Source organism: Elephantulus edwardii, unplaced genomic scaffold (assembly GCF_000299155.1).
Source record: "Elephantulus edwardii isolate Elephantulus edwardi_28Jun2011 unplaced genomic scaffold, EleEdw1.0 scaffold00075, whole genome shotgun sequence".
Lineage (NCBI taxonomy): Eukaryota > Metazoa > Chordata > Mammalia > Macroscelidea > Macroscelididae > Elephantulus > Elephantulus edwardii.
In genome coordinates, this window is record NW_006399825.1 from 13,392,555 (window position 1) to 13,410,409 (window position 17,855).

The following is a 17,855-nucleotide window of genomic DNA, read 5'->3' on the forward strand; positions in this document are numbered from 1 at the left end:
TACATTACAAGAAATTAAACCCCAAACCAAACTCACTACTGCTGAGGTGACTGGGACTTAGAACCCTTTAGGGCAGAGTAAAATGGCCCCTAAGGTTTACTGGTCTGTATACCTTTCAGGAGCAGATGACCTCATCTGTCTAAACTCTAAGCAGCTGATGGATTTTAACCTGACTCTTTGGTTAGCAGCTCAACACCTTAACCACAGCACAGCTAGCGCTTCTTTACCTCAATAAAGGCAAGATAATAAACCAATATCATACTTCTGATATAGAGAGGAAGAATTCAGATTAGTACTTAACTCTTTAGTCTCTGTGATCTCGTTTGTCTGTGTTTGTATGTGCTTAATTCTTATAGCTTTGTGACCTCAGATTTGTGTGCATCTCACTCCTCGTCGCTAAATGAGGTTGATGGAGCAGATGGTCACTAATCCTCAGTGCCCAGTCAGGGCTCTTTTACTCATGTTTCTCTCCTTTTTAACCACCAACGCTTGATTCCACAAAAGTAGGAGTTCCTATTTGCATGTTAAATAGAAATAATGGAATAAGACAACATGTTGGGAGGGTGAATACATGAGTGATTGCGTTGTGGGAGTTGTAGAGCAGGAATCAGATAGAGGCCATGATTGGAAATAATCAGACTTAGTGATTGTTAACACTTTCAAGGAAGGGATATACATTTTAGAGAACAGTAGGGGAGGGAGGAAATCCTTCCCCTACTCCCTGGATAAATTAGGAAACGAATTTCAAATTTTGAAAAAGCATAAACTCACTCCCAAGGATGACAAATGTTGGATTCCCAAGATAGCTGCTATCCACTTGGCTTCTAATCTTTGTGTTTTTTCTCTCCAGGTTTTCTAAATGCTTCCTGAAGATTTCCAGCGACACTTTCTGAACTTTTGGGCGAATGCTTCCAGGCTAGACGCGCTGTCCTCAGAGCCCCTCGCGGCTGGGATGCGGGCTGGGGGATCCCTGAGCGGGGACCCGCTTGGGGCCGCTAGGCGTCAGCCAGCCCGCCGCGCCAATGTGCTTCCCCAGCTGCTCCCATCCACTGCGGGAGAGCTGAATGAGAAGCAGCGCTATTTTTATCTCCCCGGCTGCAGTCCTTTATATTTATTTTCAGGAAGGAAATCAAGGATTAAGAAGGAACTGCTTGGCCTTAGTTTTTCCTCACCAGCAGGATGTGGTTGGATTACCAAAGAGCAAACCAAACCCCTTGTCATTGAAGCCGATTCCGACTGATAACGACCTATAAGGCAGAGTGGAACAGCCCTGTAGACGTTCCAAGGCTGTGAAAGTACACGGCCACATATTGCCTCCCAGCAATGCTAACCTTTCAGTTAGCAGCCAAGAGCTTAACCACTGAGCCACCAGGACTCTCTGGTGGTCTGAATAGGAGGGAGTATTTGAGCCCTGGGTGATAGAAAAGGCAGGTGGATTTCTCTGTTTGATCCGGAGTTTTCTCTGTGTCGGGCCTGGAGTTCCTCCACTCTTCATTCTTCTTCTTCAGCTCCTCTCTCCTATGCCCCCACCTTTAGAGGTGCCACCGTCACCTCTGATGCAGCCTGGGATGCTGCATCACCCTGCTGCTCCCCCCCAACCCCCCCCCCACAAAGCATGCGCAGTGCGTCTCGTGCCAGGCAACAGCAGCAGCATCAGCATCAGCAGGACCTGAAGCTGCGCTCAGCGCGCTCCCGGGGGTGGAACGCACGCTCCAGCCGCGCGCCCCCGAGGCCGCTCGCTCCCGCGCGCCGCCTCAGTATCCTCAGTACCGGCGGCAGCCCCCGCAGTCGCTGGAGCGGCCGCGCCCAGCTGGGGAGGCTCCAAGTTGTCGGTGCGGCGAGGCTCTCCGGACTCTTCAGCGGCCTGGCCCAGGGTGGGCTACAGGCGAGCCGGGCGCGGGGCGCCGCCCCAGCTCTGAACCCCGAGCCCGCGCCGGCACCATGCGCGCCGAGCCGGCGTGACCGGCGCCGCCCGCAGCCTCCCCGCGCGTTGCGCCCGCACCCTCGCCGGGCACAGTCGGCCACACAGAGCGGCGCCCGGGAGCTATGAGCCATGAAGCCGCCCGGCAGCAGCTCCCGGCGGCCGTCCGCGGCGCGCTGCAGTCCACTCGGAGCCTCCTGCGGCTCTCACGGCCGCCCAGCCGGCCCTGCGCCAGCCCGCACCGTCGCCCGCGCGCCGCCCGGCCGCCTGCTCCTCGTCCTTCTACTGCCTGCGCTCGTCGCCTCGTCCCGGCCCCGCGCCTCGGGGACTGCTGCAGCCAGCGGTGGGTATGGCCCCGGCGCCCTAAGCGTCGCCTTCCCTGCGGGGCCCTGCAGTGGAAAGCTAAGGGCGAGCGGGCAGTGCGCTCGGGACACGTCTCTGGCTCGGCCTTTCCGTGCCTCCCGATTTCTTAATCCGCTTCCCAATTCCCGAACCCCCATTCATTCAGTTCACTTTAGGAAGTCCCTTTCTGTTGCGTTCACTAAAACCTGACACTTGGTGCCACTGGAAGGTATTTCGTGGCTCTGGGGAGTCCCAGCCATGTCCTCTTTTTAACTTGGCTGAAGGGAAACCAATGAAGGGAAATACAGTGCGGGCTTAAGTTGCTTCTTGCTTGGCCAACCCCAGTGTGAATGCGGGAAGGTTGTAATGAGAATAGGGGTAAATGGGTTGTTTCCTACCGATTTTACCCTCGGCTGTTGGAAACGAGGTGGGAGGCACAGAGAAACAGACTTTTGGTTGTGAGTTCCCAAAATACTTGTCATTATAATAGACAAGTAACAGAAGAATATTCAACACACTGATGACTGGAAATCACTGAAAGCAGAAAGCTGTCCTGTAGCAAGCAACAGAAAAAAAGAAGAGAGAGAAACTGGAAAGCTGCCAGCGTCTGCATCTCTCTATGGCAAAGGCGGTTTTGCTTCTTTCAAAGTTAAAAGAAAAAGGGGATTGTTTGCTATGTTAACAGAACCAATTAACATTCTGCATCCATGAATTCAGCACTCAAGTTATGTTAGGAGTGTTCTTAGCTCTCAGGGTACAACTAGACAAAGTAGGATTCAGTTTCTGTGATCCCAGGGAAAGGGTTGAGAGGATGAGGGGCAGAAAGAAGCCCCCCCCCCAAGGTTCATGTAGTGACTCATCCTCAAGTCATTTTGCTCCCCACCTCCATACTCGCAATTTTAGATAAGAGACTCGTTAGAACATGTGAATATAAAACATAAAATAAAAAAGGACGAGTTGTGCAAGCCTTATTGACAGTGTCAGCCCAATCAGGGAGTTCTCAGTGGCAAAACTTGCTTGACTATGTCTCCACTTTTTAAACCTGCTTTTATTTAGAAAACTTTGTATTTATAACTGATAGAAGAAATGCAGTTTTAAATTTGGATTTATGATGCATGTGTGTATGTGTGTGTGTGTTTATGCTTTGCCCCATTTCAGCTCCGCACTGGAATGAAACTGCAGAAAAAAAATTGGAAGTCCTGGCAGACGAAGACAGTACATTGCAACAGAACAGCAGCAGTAATATCAGTTACAGCAATGCGATGCAGAAAGAAATCACACTACCTTCGAGACTCATATATTACATCAACCAAGACTCAGAAAGTCCCTACCATGTTCTTGACACTAAAGCGAGACACCAGCAAAAACATAACAAGGTAGGCAGGGGGGCGGGTTGTGCCAAAGCGGTTACGGTGAGGAGTTTGCCTTTAATTTGATTTTCTGCCAGAATTGCATTTCACAAATTTTACTGCAGCATTTTATTAGGAAAGCAATTAATACTGTGAGAAGGGAGAAACGAGGGAATTCATCTGGGACTCACTGGTACAGGACTGCAATTGGTTTCTCTTCTCTGGCTCTAACTTGGAACTGTAATTTTCTTATGGCTTTATAAGCTTCACAGCTGATACATGATCTATGCACCTTTCAGGTACATTGGACACTGAATAGTGGCTAAATGAGTATGTTTATCATCCTGGCTTCTTTCTGTGAAGTTTTATATAAGGATGCAGTATTCTACCTTCCATGATACAAACACTGCTTTCCATCTGCATTCCTAAAATTACTCTAAAGGACTGTTTGCTTGTGTTTTTCCCATCAGTCTTTTACTTAAAAAAAAAATAATTGGGTGTTTAAACAACCTCTTTCTTTAATAAATTGCTCACAAGGGGGAAAATACTGTTTTCATGATACTAACAGTAAGTAGATACTTTGACATTTTGAAAGACTATGATAAATACAAACACATTATTTACATAGCACGGAAACCAGTTCTGGTTTGCTTAATACTTCAGGACTTAATCTGCATTGATTGTGAGAAGTTACTGCACTTTCTTTCTCAAAGGTTCAAAAAGTGACATTGTTTTTAAAAAGCACTCTAGGGAAGGTAGAGGTGCTAAATAGTCATAGAATTTAAGGGACTTCTTCCTGCTTACTGTTTGGTGTTTGAATTAATAATGAATCTTGAGACAGAACAGATTTACACCATGGGATACCAGAGCCCCAGTCTTTATCAGAAATGTACATGTGTCTGATATAGAACCTATATGTCATATGTTTTATCTTGAACTATATTTGTTCAATTGAGAAGAGCAATAAGTATCTATCCTTGTAAAGAATGTAAGAAAAATGTCTGCTATTTATAGAATTTCTTTATATTTCAAAATAATAAATAAGTTGTGATCATATTTATCCTCATTTTATGTGCGAGAAATAGAAAGCCAAATTATTTATATAGCTAGCCCACAACTGTGAAACAGCTAATATAAAATTCAAGAGGCCAAGATATTTAATTTATATCCATGCGTATGTGTAAGGATCAGTCCTTGGAGGGGGTGTAATGCTTGGAAAGGTGGGGGGGGTCAGTGTAAGAGACGAAGACCCTCAAGATAAGTTGACATAGGCCTGCAGTGGGCTCCAGTGGGTCAGAGACGGTGAGGACGGCACAGGACAGGACAGGGTTCAGATCAGTTGTTCATAGCATCACTGTAAGTCGCAGTTACTTCGACGGCACGTCACAACATATACATACACAAACACACATACACACAGATGTATATATAAATGTCTATAAATCAGACTGCTGAAGAAAAGGGATCTCTGGTAGCCTACTCAGTAGGGAGTTGTGGTGTTAACCCAGAGGCAGGTGGTTCGAATCTACCACCAGTGCCAAAGGTGAAAGGTGGGCTGTCTCCTCTCGTGTGATTTATAGGCTCTGAAAGTCTTTAGATGGTCAAGGTTTCTCACTCAACTGTAATGAGTTTACATTTCTGAGGGTTTTTTAAAGAAAGCTTCCCTCCTTTTTAATATTACTGGAAACTTCAGCTTTGTTTCACATCACTGTGAAGTGTTTGGGACTCACCTTGGCAGAGATCAGCGAGGCTCTGATTTCTAGAAATTCTTTCCCCTCTACGTTACCATGTAACTCGTTTGGGAGTTATCTTTAAGGAGTGGAAATCTAAGGCACTTTTGATAAAATGCATGGAGTTCCACTAATGATTTTATAAATTAATGAGGTCCCCTGGAATCAACTCACTGGCAATGGATAACAAAAACATAGTTAAGTGTTTGGTTCTCAAACTCCAGTGCCTTTGCATAGCATGCTGGAGGAAAAGAAAAATCAAAACTCAAACTTACCTCAAAGCCCATTTTAATGAATATTCAAGCCTTAAGCTGAGGCTTGAAAGAATTTTCGGTGGGGACCTCTTAATAATACCTACCCTATCATCTGTCCTTATTTATGGACATGATTCAACTACAGTCTAGCTCAAGTTTTGTGATAATAGTGTTTGTTAAAACTTCTCCCATCACTAATGTGTGGGAATGGTTTTCTCATTATGAAACAGCTGCCTGCTGCAGGAATGAGTCTGTCTCCCTCTACCCTCCCATCCCTGCCCTTTCTCCTTGATGACTGGATTTCTTTTATAATGTTTGTCTGAAAATTATAGTTGAAGGCATTTTTCTTCTTTTCCTGTTAATTCAGTTGAACAGACATGTGTAGCACACATCTCACATGGAAAACGGAATGTTTACACATGAAAAAGACAGGAATGAGATAAGTGAGATTCGTACCAGTGCAGTTTTAAAGGCACAGACTCTGTTCTTCTCATTTGGTTGGGTTGCTGAAGCTTCTTTCAGACTAGTTGGGGGGAAAGTGTACCGTATGCTTTCTGCTGGTGGCTTGCCTAATGATCGTGTTAAGAAATATCAGATTGTACTACTGACATAAAGTAGAAAGGATTCCATCTTTCTTTTTTTCTCTTACAAAAGTAAGTTTTGATTTTAAGATCTGTATGTTGTGTACCTTTTCCTCGCAGATTTCGTTGCACTCAAGCATGTTTTAATGAGTGTCTTAGAAATGCTGAATCACTACCACTCTCCGGGATCCTCCTGTGGGGGGTGGGGGTGTATGGAGAGGAGGAGAGGGAAATTCACATATACACTACAACGCTGGGCTCTGTGTGTGTGAAGAAATTGTCTAAATATCCAGTAGCAGTCTTTCCTACTTTATCACACTGAAAGTTAAAATGTTTTGTTATCTTTCAGTTCAGACTGTGCAGATTATACACATCAGGATTTCTGAAAACATGGTTTTCTCCATCAAAGGGTATTTCAGAACCTTTTTCATAGGGAAAAGTGTAATTTATTTCCCACACTGTGCCCTTTTTGAGTGTAAAAATGGGCGCTATGAAGAACTATGCTATGGCAATAGACATAAACTAAGAGCAAATAGAGGGAATGCTTGCCTCAGATCTAATCTGGTTATGCTTTTTTACTTTGGGGGCTTATTCAGATTTCCTCAGGTGCAGTTTTATAGCAGTTTAGTCTCATTTTTTCCCTTAAGGTCTTATCTGTGGTGGTCTACTGAGTAAAGAGTCACCTACTCAAAGACATGCAGTTCGAATCCTCCATCTGCTTGTCAGGAGAAAAGACAGGCAATGTGTCTCCACAAGATTTACAGCTTCTGAAACCCATTGGAGAATCGGCTCTGAATCAGTTCCCACTAGCCAGCACCTAACAAAAGCAGCTTATAGGAAGTTGTTTATCACCATGCAAAAATATTGGGGTTTGAAATGAAGAAAAAAAAAAAAAAAAGAACTTTTTTTTTGTTTTCAAGACTCTTCATGACTTGTACCGACTTTTATAACCATAAATACAATTTTAGGATTTCTAAGCATTTTATTCAGCATTTTATTCAATGTGTTAATAAAATGGATCATATAATTTATTCTGAGAAAATCATATGAGATCTTTTCCCAGAAAAATTGAGGACCCATTTTCTGAATCTTCCCTTTGGTAAAAAAAATTTACTTGTCCTGTGTCTTATTCTCTTAGAATTCTTTTATCTTCCAGATGGGAAGGAATAGAAGAGGTAGGCTGATGCCTGTGCATAGTATAAGGCCTTGAGGAGGATAAAGGTCAGTTCCTATGACTTCACCTTGCTTATGCATTTTCCAGTCTTTTCCTTCCCTCATTCCTTAATATACCAAATTTTCCTCTCTGAGAAGACAGAAGAAACAAATTTAAGTGACCTTAGATCACTGTGATTGTTTTAAATTTCTACTTTGTTTCAGTTGTCATGAATGTTATAAATGATTAAACATATGACAGCTAGACAGAAGGTTGGTGGTTCAAGACCATCCAGAGCTGCCCTGGAAGGCAGGCATGATGATCTCCTTCTGAAATAGTATATTCTTGAAAGTTCTGAGCATGTATGGGCCCCCCATGAGTTCAATTGCTTGACTCTGGCAGCAGACAGCATCAGCAGTTCTCTAGGTCAAGGCAGGCCACATTTCCTTGATTGTTCAGAAGTCAGCTGCTATATTGTTCTTGGCATGAGAGAGCGAAAAAGGACTTTCAGACACAATAGTAAAATGACTTCCTAGGTATTAACAACATTAACAACAATAAAAGATTTGTGAGTGTCTATTCTATGAGATGTTTTTCCATTTCTTTAAAACTCTGGTACATGTATTTTATGACATGTATTATCAGAGCTTAATTTTAAAATTTGATAGTTCTATATTGTGGAACATGAGGGGTAATCCCTTTAGCAAGGACAGGATTTAGCTAAGGAAATGTTTATAAAATTTTAGGGCATATAGTGTAAAAACCAGCTCTGCTGCTTTCAAAGTCAGTTGTATCAATCTGATTGCTTGACAGTACTGAAATATCATAGCATCCTTTCTCAAATTTGCTAAAATGGCAACTATTTTATTGAGTTACATGATACTATAAACATTTTTATTGATGGTGAAGCTTTGTCTCACATACTTTGGGCATGTTGTTAGGAAAGGCTGTTCCTTGGAGAGGGAGATCATGCTTGGAAAGGTGGAGGGTAAGCAAAAGAGAAAAAGACCTTCAGTGAGATGGATTGATAAAGGTGACTGTAGCAATGGGCTTGAGTGTGTTTGGGATCATAAGGATGTTGCAGGAGGACAGGGTTCAGATCTGTTGTTTATAGAATCACTATAAGTCATATGTTACTTGACAACAACATCATCAACTTCCCCAGGTTTCCCCAAGAAATTATTTTAAAAATGTTACTGTAAAGAATTCTGGTTCATAATGGTTTTTTCCTTTCTTTTTTTTTTTTTACTGTACAGTGGAGTCTTCAGTAATTATCTGTTGTATGAATTGATGATGCACACTTAGCATAGTGACTGTGCAGTGCTCCCTATGAAATAGGTTGAAATCAAATGCAACTTTAAATGGAGCATTTAGATACTAAGTGTTAATGCCACTTTATCAGATCAGTAGGAGAAATCATTTTGGTCTTGAGGTTTTCACAGTGCCTAAGTCATATATGCTGTATGCTTCTTGTTGTTAAGTGCTATTGAGTCACTTCTTACTCATGTGCAACAGAAGAAAACATTGTTTCATTCAGTATCATTTCCCCAGCCCTTACTTTGTCAGTTCATTGTTGAAGCTACTGTGTCAGTCCATCTGATTGAGCTGCTGCTTCTTATTTGCTGATATTTTACTTTGATGTCTTTCTCCAGGGACTGTTTCTCCTGATAACATATTCAAAGTATATGAGATGAAGTCTTAATCATTCTTACTTTCAAGGAGAGAGTTCTGGCTGTCCTTCTGCAAAGTTGTAGTTGTTCTTCTGACAATCTGTGCCATCTTTGCCAACTCAAAGGCATCATTTCTTCTTTGGTCTTTTTTTATTACTTTTCTGGCTTTCATATGCACCTGAAGAGATTTGGAATACCATGGTATTAAGGGTTGCTGGTCCAAAATGGCTTACTTACTCATTAACTTACTTTGCCATTTGGATTGGTGATAATATGCGGATAGGGTCTACTAGCCTCCTGTCTGCAAGGAGATTGGCTAGTTGCTAGTCTTACCACTCCACAAGGGGATTGGCTCGTCTCACCACTCCGCGAGGAGATTGGCTTGTTTCACCACTCCACAAGGGGATTCACTAGTCTCACCAATACGTATGGAGATCGGCTAGTCTTGCTATTAAATTGAGCAGATCCAGCAGCAGAAAAGGGAACTTCACCACAAGAAAAAGAAAAGCAAGAGGATGCAACTTGTCCTTCAGGACCAGAGATTCTTGCACCAGTCAAACTAGGATCTATGAGTGCAGCAGCCAGGGCAGCCGTAGTAGAGAACCAGAGACCTGACATGAGATGGAGATGACTTTGGGAGTGCTCTGCCAGAGAATTGGAGCTGAACACCTTTTGCCCAAATCTGTTGGAGGCTTAGGGAGCAGAGAGCCATAGTTGACAGGATTGAGAATTTTGCAAGACTGACTTAAAGTGTTGAGACCCAAGGAGCACATTTTGGCATCTGTTCTGACTTTATTCTGCCACTAACCTGAATTACAATCTTATGACTTCCTTAACATGATTGTTTTTGATTTGTGAGCTTTCACATAGGATTTTGTATTCAGTAAAGCAGTAAGATGGGTGTTGGGATGAGTAGAAAGTGGTGCAGGAGATGTCTGACCTCATCGGAATTGGTTTTGTGTTATTGATGTTGTTTCAGGTATTGACAAGTGCTTGAAGAAGCGAAAATAGTATAATATAGTAGAGTGATAGATGAGAGGATTTCTTTTGAAATCCTGGGTATGCCTGCACTTGTGTTTTTGCAATATAGATTGAAGCTCAGTATTAAAAATGGAGATTCTCACCACTGGATCAATTGGCAGCACCTTGATAGATGGAGAAGAGATTGAGATTGTTAACAGTTTCAGCTTGCTGGTCCCCCAATCAACACTCTTGGTACCAGCAGTCAGGAAATCAAAGACAAATTGCATTAAGAAAATTTGCTGTCAGACACCTTTCAAAAGTGCTGAAGAAGTTGTTATGTGCTATCATCACTTGCAGCTCATAGTGACCCTATGTACAACAGCTCTGAACTTTGCTCTATCTTGAGCCAACCTCATTGTCTCTGACACGCCTACCCCCATTACCCCAGTCACTAAGTCAGTCCATCTCATCGAGGGTCTTCCTTTCCTGCACTTTCCCTCCACCCTTCCAAGGAATAATCCCTCTTAGCAACATGCCCAAAGTACATCAGAAGAAGCTTCAAAATTCTTGCCTTCAAGGAGCAGCCTGGTTTCACTCTCTGTAGGACAAACCTGTTTGTTCTTCTAGCAGTCCATACTCTTCTAGCAGTTAATATTCTTCTCCAGCACCACAGCTCAGAAACAACAGTTCTTCTATTATCCTTAGTCATTGTCCAGCTTTCTGATGCATAGCAAGTAAATATTTTGATTTCCTGGCTGCTGGTACCAAGAGTGTTGATTTTGGAGCCAAGCAAACTGAAGTTGTTAATAATCTCAGTCTCTTCACTGTCTTTCATGATGCTGCCAATTGGCCCAGTGGTGAGAATGTTTGTTTTCTTGATGTTGATCTTTAATACATATTGAAGACAGCAGTCTTTGCCCTTCTGCAGGAAATGCCTCAAGTCTTCCTTAGTTTTAGCAAGCAGGGTTTTGTTATCTGCATAACTGAGGTTGTTGAAGAGTCTTTTTCCGATCCTGATGCCCATTTCTTCTCATAGAGCCCAGCCTTTCAGATGTTCTGTTTCACATATAGATTTAACAAGTTAGCTCCTCTTGAACTATTTCTTCTTGTATTGTTCCCTCCTGTCTTATTTCTATTGCTTATTGGATTCTACGGGATTTGGCATTTTAACCCAATACATTGACTTTTCTTTTCCATGCCATCTAGATTATTTTTGATCTTTTAACTCTGCACTGATTTGACTGCCACCATTATTTCCAGAAGTCCACAAATGAGCTCTGCTTGTCCGTGTAAGCCTTGCTTCAGTATGTGTCCCTACGTAACGGTTTTTGCTTGTGGATTGATTCCTTCCTGGAAACTTTATAACTCCTCGTGTCATTCAATCTTTATGTGTTCTCAGAATTTATTAACAAACTGGACACTGTCCTTTCTGGAGCCAATTGAAAATACCCAAAGCATTAGCCCAATGGCATTTTTCAGCCTTGGTGACAACACTTTACATAAGGACCAAGTCAGCAAGAAGAAAGCCATCCTTCCTGGTTTCCCATTTTTCTCAACATACCAGTCGTTTCTCCAGACATCTAAGAATTAACCTTGGAATAATTTCTAACTCTTCTCTCTCCTTCATCTCATTTCTATAAATAGTTCCTCGTTAAGTCCTGAAGTCTCTTGAACCCCTCCCTCCTCCTCCTCTCTCTGCAGTGTGTTCCTGTCATTGCCACCTGTCTCTCTGTCAATCCATCAGTCCCACGGCTGACAGATTAATTTTGGTTCAACATTTATCTCATCACATGACATACTTTATCCAAATTCAACAAGCATAGTTCCAACTCATTGAATTTTACTTTTGAAGCAAAAGCAAGGCTTTTAACTTGGCTCAGTCATGGCCACCAGTCAAAGTGATTCTGGAACAGACCTGGATTTTTAAAATGAAGATGAGCTGAAAGGAGCCGTGGAGGAGCTGAAATGATAACAGGATCAGGAAAAATGAAGGGTCAACCTCCTGCTAGAAAACTAATCTCCCTCTTAGAAAATAAAGTCAAATTAGCATGTGTGTTGCATGGCAACCTTGTTCCTCAGGTTGGGAAACAGTAGTGCCCTGTTCAAAGATGGCAGCCAACCATGCTGTTTTGAATGTGTGTCATTCTTCGTAATCCTGGCAGAAATCCAGTGTCGCACATCAGGCTCTTGAAAGGACTTGCTATGCCTCTTCCAACCGTCCCGTTCCAGGACTGACGTGAGCTGGAGAACAGCTGCTTGTCTCTTGTACTACCACACATTTCACCTTCTGTTCCCCTTTGAGCTTTTCTTCTTCAGGCCTGTTTACTTAAAGGTTAGTTCACAGCGGTAGGTAACAACTTTTCCAGGATGATTCCATTCCTCTCTGTCCAGACTCTGAGGCTGGTTGAGGAAAGCTCTGTGCTGGGTGGCAGGAACCTAATATGTGAAGCGTGAGTGAGTTCATAGGCTTTGGATTGAAATCCAAATTTTCTTCAATTCTTGCTTCTGATAATCTTGTCATTTGCATCTTTCAGGTCTGATTAATTAATTGCTCCTAGAGTTATGTTTTTCTGGATAAAAATATTTTGTTCCTCTCAAGAATGTACATGATCATAAGGCATTACTCACACAAAGTATTCAATTCACAAATAACATGGTTCCCCTTCAAGGGTATGAAAGCCTCATTCATTCATAGAATTCATTTGAAATTCCCCAAGTATCTGAATTTTGCAATTTTATAAGAAAGTCTTTGTGTTTAGAATATATATAAATTCAGTACTTTAATCAAATTTAATCCTGGGAATTCTATTATTCTTTTATTAAAAGAGTAGATCTAGTTATCATATTTTACTCAGAATAAGGAGGAGGTAAAAGCAGTCATATTCATTCATGGCGAAATGGGATAAAATATGTCTTTCTATATATTACCATGAGAGTGGTATTCTTTATCACCAGGGTACCCAGCCTGGAACAGAGCCAAGCCTGTAAATTAGCTTCATGTTGCAATAAGATTTTGTTATGTAGGTGTCTTTTCTGACTAAAGAGTAGATGGTAGCTAATGTTCTCTGGAATATTACAAATTAATGAGTTCAGGTTCTACATTTAGTTCTGTTGTGAAAGACATTGTTAATAAGGTCTGATTTAACTGTTCCCTAAGGCTTTTGTTTAGACATGAAAAGGATAGAAATTCAAACAAATCTCCACTCCTGACATACACGATCTGCAGTAGTTAAAGTTCATACCAAGCCCTGCTCTCCCCACCCCCACCCCCCTTGACCTGTGGTTAGGCTGATACTTAGCTTTGATCTCCGAATTGGAATCCACTCAGTGGTTTAAAATCATATGCTGGGGACATTGAGCCCTTGCCTATCTGCACGACAGCCTCCACTTGAGGGAGTAGTTCTTTCTCACACATTCTTTTTCCAGGCTCCATCTTGGGAACAAAGAGGACCCCGCTCCTGGACCACCTCCCTCTGATTTCAAAGGTATTGGGAGCTGATTTTATAAGTATTCAAAGCTAAGAACAGCCAGAAGCATTCAGCGCCATGGAAAGGTGGATTTGTTTTTTCATTTCTGTTGAATTGCAGTATTAGTCCCATTCTCATTTTCCTTTAGTGTGAAAATTCAAGCATTTGCAACGTCTGGTTGTGATCTGGATCAATTAATTGGGTACTTTGTGCAGTTCCTGTGTTGTAAACAGGCCTGCCCAAACCAGAGACTCTAACAGTTGGGTTACAAGTTGGCGCCAGCAACTGTTTAGAACAAGCAGTGCTTAGGGGAACCTTTATGTTTCCTCACTCTTCACTTTTTCAACTAAAGGAGACGTATTAAGTCAACTTGCTATTTGACACGTTAGTGTATTATTATTAAATATATGCCCTTTGTATTGAGACTAAGCGGTTTCATCAAGGCACTTGCGTAGGTGTGATCTCACCTCGTCCTCATAGCATACCTTCCATTTCCATGTTCATTGTGAGCAATCTTAGCTCAGGGAGGTTAGGCTAATTGCTCCAGGTCTTGGGAATTACTGGCATGATCAGAATCTCCAGAATCTTGACCTGGAGCCCTCCAGGCCTTAGTCCTTTATTATCTCCCATCTGTAGACTGAAGAGGGATAGGTCTGTCCCTATTAGACACATTCCATCCGCATTGTCAGGGCCTGTGAACTAGGTCCGCCATTTACTTGTATGTTGCTGTTGTTGTTTTTATGTGCCATTGACTCACCTGTGACTCACGGTGACCCTCTAAGCCATGAATCCTGCTCTGTCCTGAGCCACGGACTCAGGCACGCCTACCTCCATTTCCCCAGTTACTGTGTCAATCCATCTCACCCGGGATCTTCCTCTCCTGCACTGTCCCTCCACCCTTCCAAGCATGATATCCTTCTCCAAAGACTGATCCTTCCTGGCAACATACCCAATGTATGTGAAATGGAGCTTCAAAATCCTTGCTTCCAAGGAGAAACTTAGTTTCACTCTCTCTAAGAGAAACCTATTTGTTGTCCTGGAGATCCATGGTGTGTTCAAGACTCTTCTCCAGCACTACAACTCAGAGACATTGATTCTTCTTTCATCCTTAGTCATTGTCCAGCTCTCTGATGCATAGCAAGTAATTGTGAAGGCCATGGCCTGGATCAGGTGCACCTTAGTCCCTAGATGGATATCATTACTCTTTAGCACTTTGGAGAGGTCCCTCAGAGCCGACTTTTCCAATGCAATTTGTCTTTTGATTTCTTTTTAATTTTTATTAAATTTTATTAATTTTAATGAACTCTTTTGATTTCTTGACTGCTGGTGCAAAAAGTGTTGATCTTGGAGCTGAGCAAGCTGAAATTGTTAACAACCTCAGTCTCTTCTTTATCTATCATGATGCTGCCAGTTTGCCAAGTGGTGAGAATCTTTGTCTTCTTGATATTGAGCTTCAATCTATATTGAAGACTAGAGTCCATGACTTTCCATAGCAAATGCTTCAGGTCTTCCTGAGTTTTGGCTAGTCTTGCATAAGACAGGTTGTTGATGAATCTTTCTTCAATCCTGATGTCACATTCTTCCTCATAAAGCCTAGGCTCCCAAATGATCTGTTTCTCAGATTGGGAAGATATAGAGACAGAATGCATCCCTGACAAACTTCTTTCCTACTTTTGAATCATGGAGTGTTTCCTTGCTCTGTTCTGACGGCTGCCTCCTGGTCTAAGTATGGGTTTTGCAAGAGCATGATCAAATGTTCTGGGATTCCCATTCTCAAGGTTAGCCACAATTTGTTGTCAAGTGCCTTTTGCACAGTCAATGAAACACAGATAGAAATTCCTCTGGTAGTCTTTGCCATCAGACATTGGCGATAACGTCTTTAGAGCCATGATCTCTTCTAGACCCAGCTAGTTTAGTCGTTTTTGGATAATCATCAGCAGGATTTTACTCACATTTGATATTAGTGATATTGTTTGGTAGTTTCCACACTCCTTCAGGTCACTTTTTTTTTGAATGGGAATAAATATTAATTTCTTCACACACATTTCTTTTGGCTTTCCAAGTTGGCCTTCTTCCAGCAAGTAATTAGTTTTTTCTATTCTTTATTCCACTTCTAAGTGAGTACTTCAGAAGAACAAGGTTTTTTAAAAATGCTGGAATTTTTACAATATCTTGTTTGTTTATTTACTTTTTTCTTACTCAGCTTTTTAAACTTTCTCATTCTTCCATCAGATTCTTCTTCTTTGTTAACCGAGCAAAGTTGGTCAGCTTGGAATTTCCAAATTTCAAGTCAAGCTATTGAATCATCCCCAAAATGGCTTCCCCCACCTTTTGAAACACAAACAAACAAACCAAAACAACAAACCAAAACAACAAAACAACTAGCATTAGTGTCTGCAGCTTGAGGAGACAGGTCTTCAAAACAAATTTAATAAGGACTCTCTATTTGCTAATTAAAGAAGTGACATAGCACCCAATTGAAACTTTTTGTCAGCATGTGAGAACCAATGTTTCCACGCTGACATGCTGTTATTTCAGCTCAAAGCTAGGGGGCTGGCACTTTAACGATCCAATAGAACACAGATTTGGTAAATGTGATTTGTGTTAGGCAGCTTGTTATTAGATGCTGTCAAGTTGGCGCCAGCTCAGAACCCCTCCTTTCACAGCAGAATGAAACACTTCCTGGTCCTGTCCCAGCCTCACCATGGAGCCCGTTGTTCTGGGCACATGTCAGTCCGTCTTATTGAGAGTCTTCCTCTTCTCACTGACCCGCTACTTTACCAAGTATGATGTTCTTCTTCAGGGACTCAAATTGCTGGGAACATGCCCAAGGTATTTGAGGCAAAGTCTCATGATCTTTGCTTTTAAAGAGCACTCTGGCTGTGTTCCTTCAAACACAGATTTATTTGTCCTTTTCGCAATCCGTGGTATATTCAGTATTCTTCATCAATACTACATTCCAAAAGTATCTGTTCTTGACCTTCCTTAATTCATTGTTTCACATGCATATAAGATTGGGGGGGAAAAACCCACCCACAAAACAACAAACAAACCATGGCTTGGGTCAGAATTACTTTAGTTCTCAAAGTCACATTCTTACTCTTTAGCCCTTTAAAAGTCTTTGCATTAAGTATAGTGCTTTCAAGTGCCAACACGTATTGCAGATTTGCCCAATGTAATGGGATATAAAGGTTCTGTGTTGCATTTCATTTTTGACACCTTCCAGTTTTCCACGATTCGTACTTCATACATTCCACATTCTGATTATTATTGTATGTTTCTAGTGATTTCCCTGCATTTTGAGTCTGACACCTCAGCAAATTAAGGTTCATCAGTGACTGCAGATCCTGAAAACTTGGCTCTCTAGGGAGGGGTGCCTCTCAGGTCTTCCTGCTTTTATGGCTGTGGATGAACTTGATTGATCCACTTTAGATACAAGTGGACATTCCTTTTACTTTTGAAGAAGTAAACACATGAAGATGTGCACAGTGTTTTGGAGGCTGCAAATCCTTAAACTGAGTGGAGGCGATTCTGTGTAAACATGATGCTTGTGCTCTGAGGGAGGGGAGGATGTTCTCCTAAACCTTTGCAAATGATCAGAACCCTCCAGGGCTGTCTTGGAAACTGGGCATGGTGCTGAGTTGTGAAACGCACTGTCATCTCTGTGAAGTTAATTGTCAAGGTAGGTGTGCAGTGGCTGTAAATACTTGTGCTAGAAATAGCACACATCTGTATGGGAACTTCTCCATTACGAGTCCCAGTTAGACATCCATCCACTTCGGTAACTCCTTCAGTCGCCATGGACCCCAAACCAACCCAAACTTAAAAAAATAAAAACAACAACAACAACAACATTTCATCAGCTGTTGATAAGCATTTTTGACTTTGGAATGAAATACAACAACTCTAAAACAATGGTGTACAAAATAGAGCCAGTTCCCATGATAAGAACAAGATCTTTTCCTAAGCAAATCTTTAAGGTGAATTTATAAATTGGAAACAGTGCATACAGTTCTCGATTAACCTTACTTTAGTGCAATGAAAGACTTGACACCTTTTAAATGATTTAAAAGCTGTACATGTAGTAAGGGAATGGTGATGAAGAATTTGTTTTGAGTGGGAGTTGTTTCATTTCTTTAAAAGTGAGAGCAAATTTACATAACATTAAAGTCAGACATACATAACCAGGGGCTGCCTGTAGTGTTACAGATCTCCTGATCAGAACTACTTTAGCAAAGTAAATGTATCAGCAATACAATTGTTTCTTGTTGGACATTGTGGTGTAATTGAACGTGCTATGAACAGGAGGTAAAAATCTTTAGCTTTGCATCTTTTTTTTCTTTAATTTAGGTTGTTTATTTTTCATTTCAATGAACATCTACAGAGATTTTGGGATTCCATTCATTCATTGTTGCACCCTTCTCC

General features: G+C 41.8%; 1 protein-coding gene across 1 annotated transcript in view; it reads left to right on the forward strand.

Moving 5' to 3' along the window:
- The first annotated feature begins 1,886 nt into the window (after positions 1 to 1,886).
- ADAM23 (ADAM metallopeptidase domain 23) overlaps positions 1,887 to 17,855 on the forward strand; it is a 225,903-nt gene continuing 209,934 nt past the window's right edge. The window contains exons 1-2 of the mRNA XM_006889120.1: positions 1,887 to 2,264; positions 3,422 to 3,639. Coding sequence (XP_006889182.1) covers positions 2,054 to 2,264; positions 3,422 to 3,639 — 429 coding nt within the window. The 5' untranslated portion in view covers positions 1,887 to 2,053. The remainder of the gene's footprint in view (positions 2,265 to 3,421; positions 3,640 to 17,855) is intronic.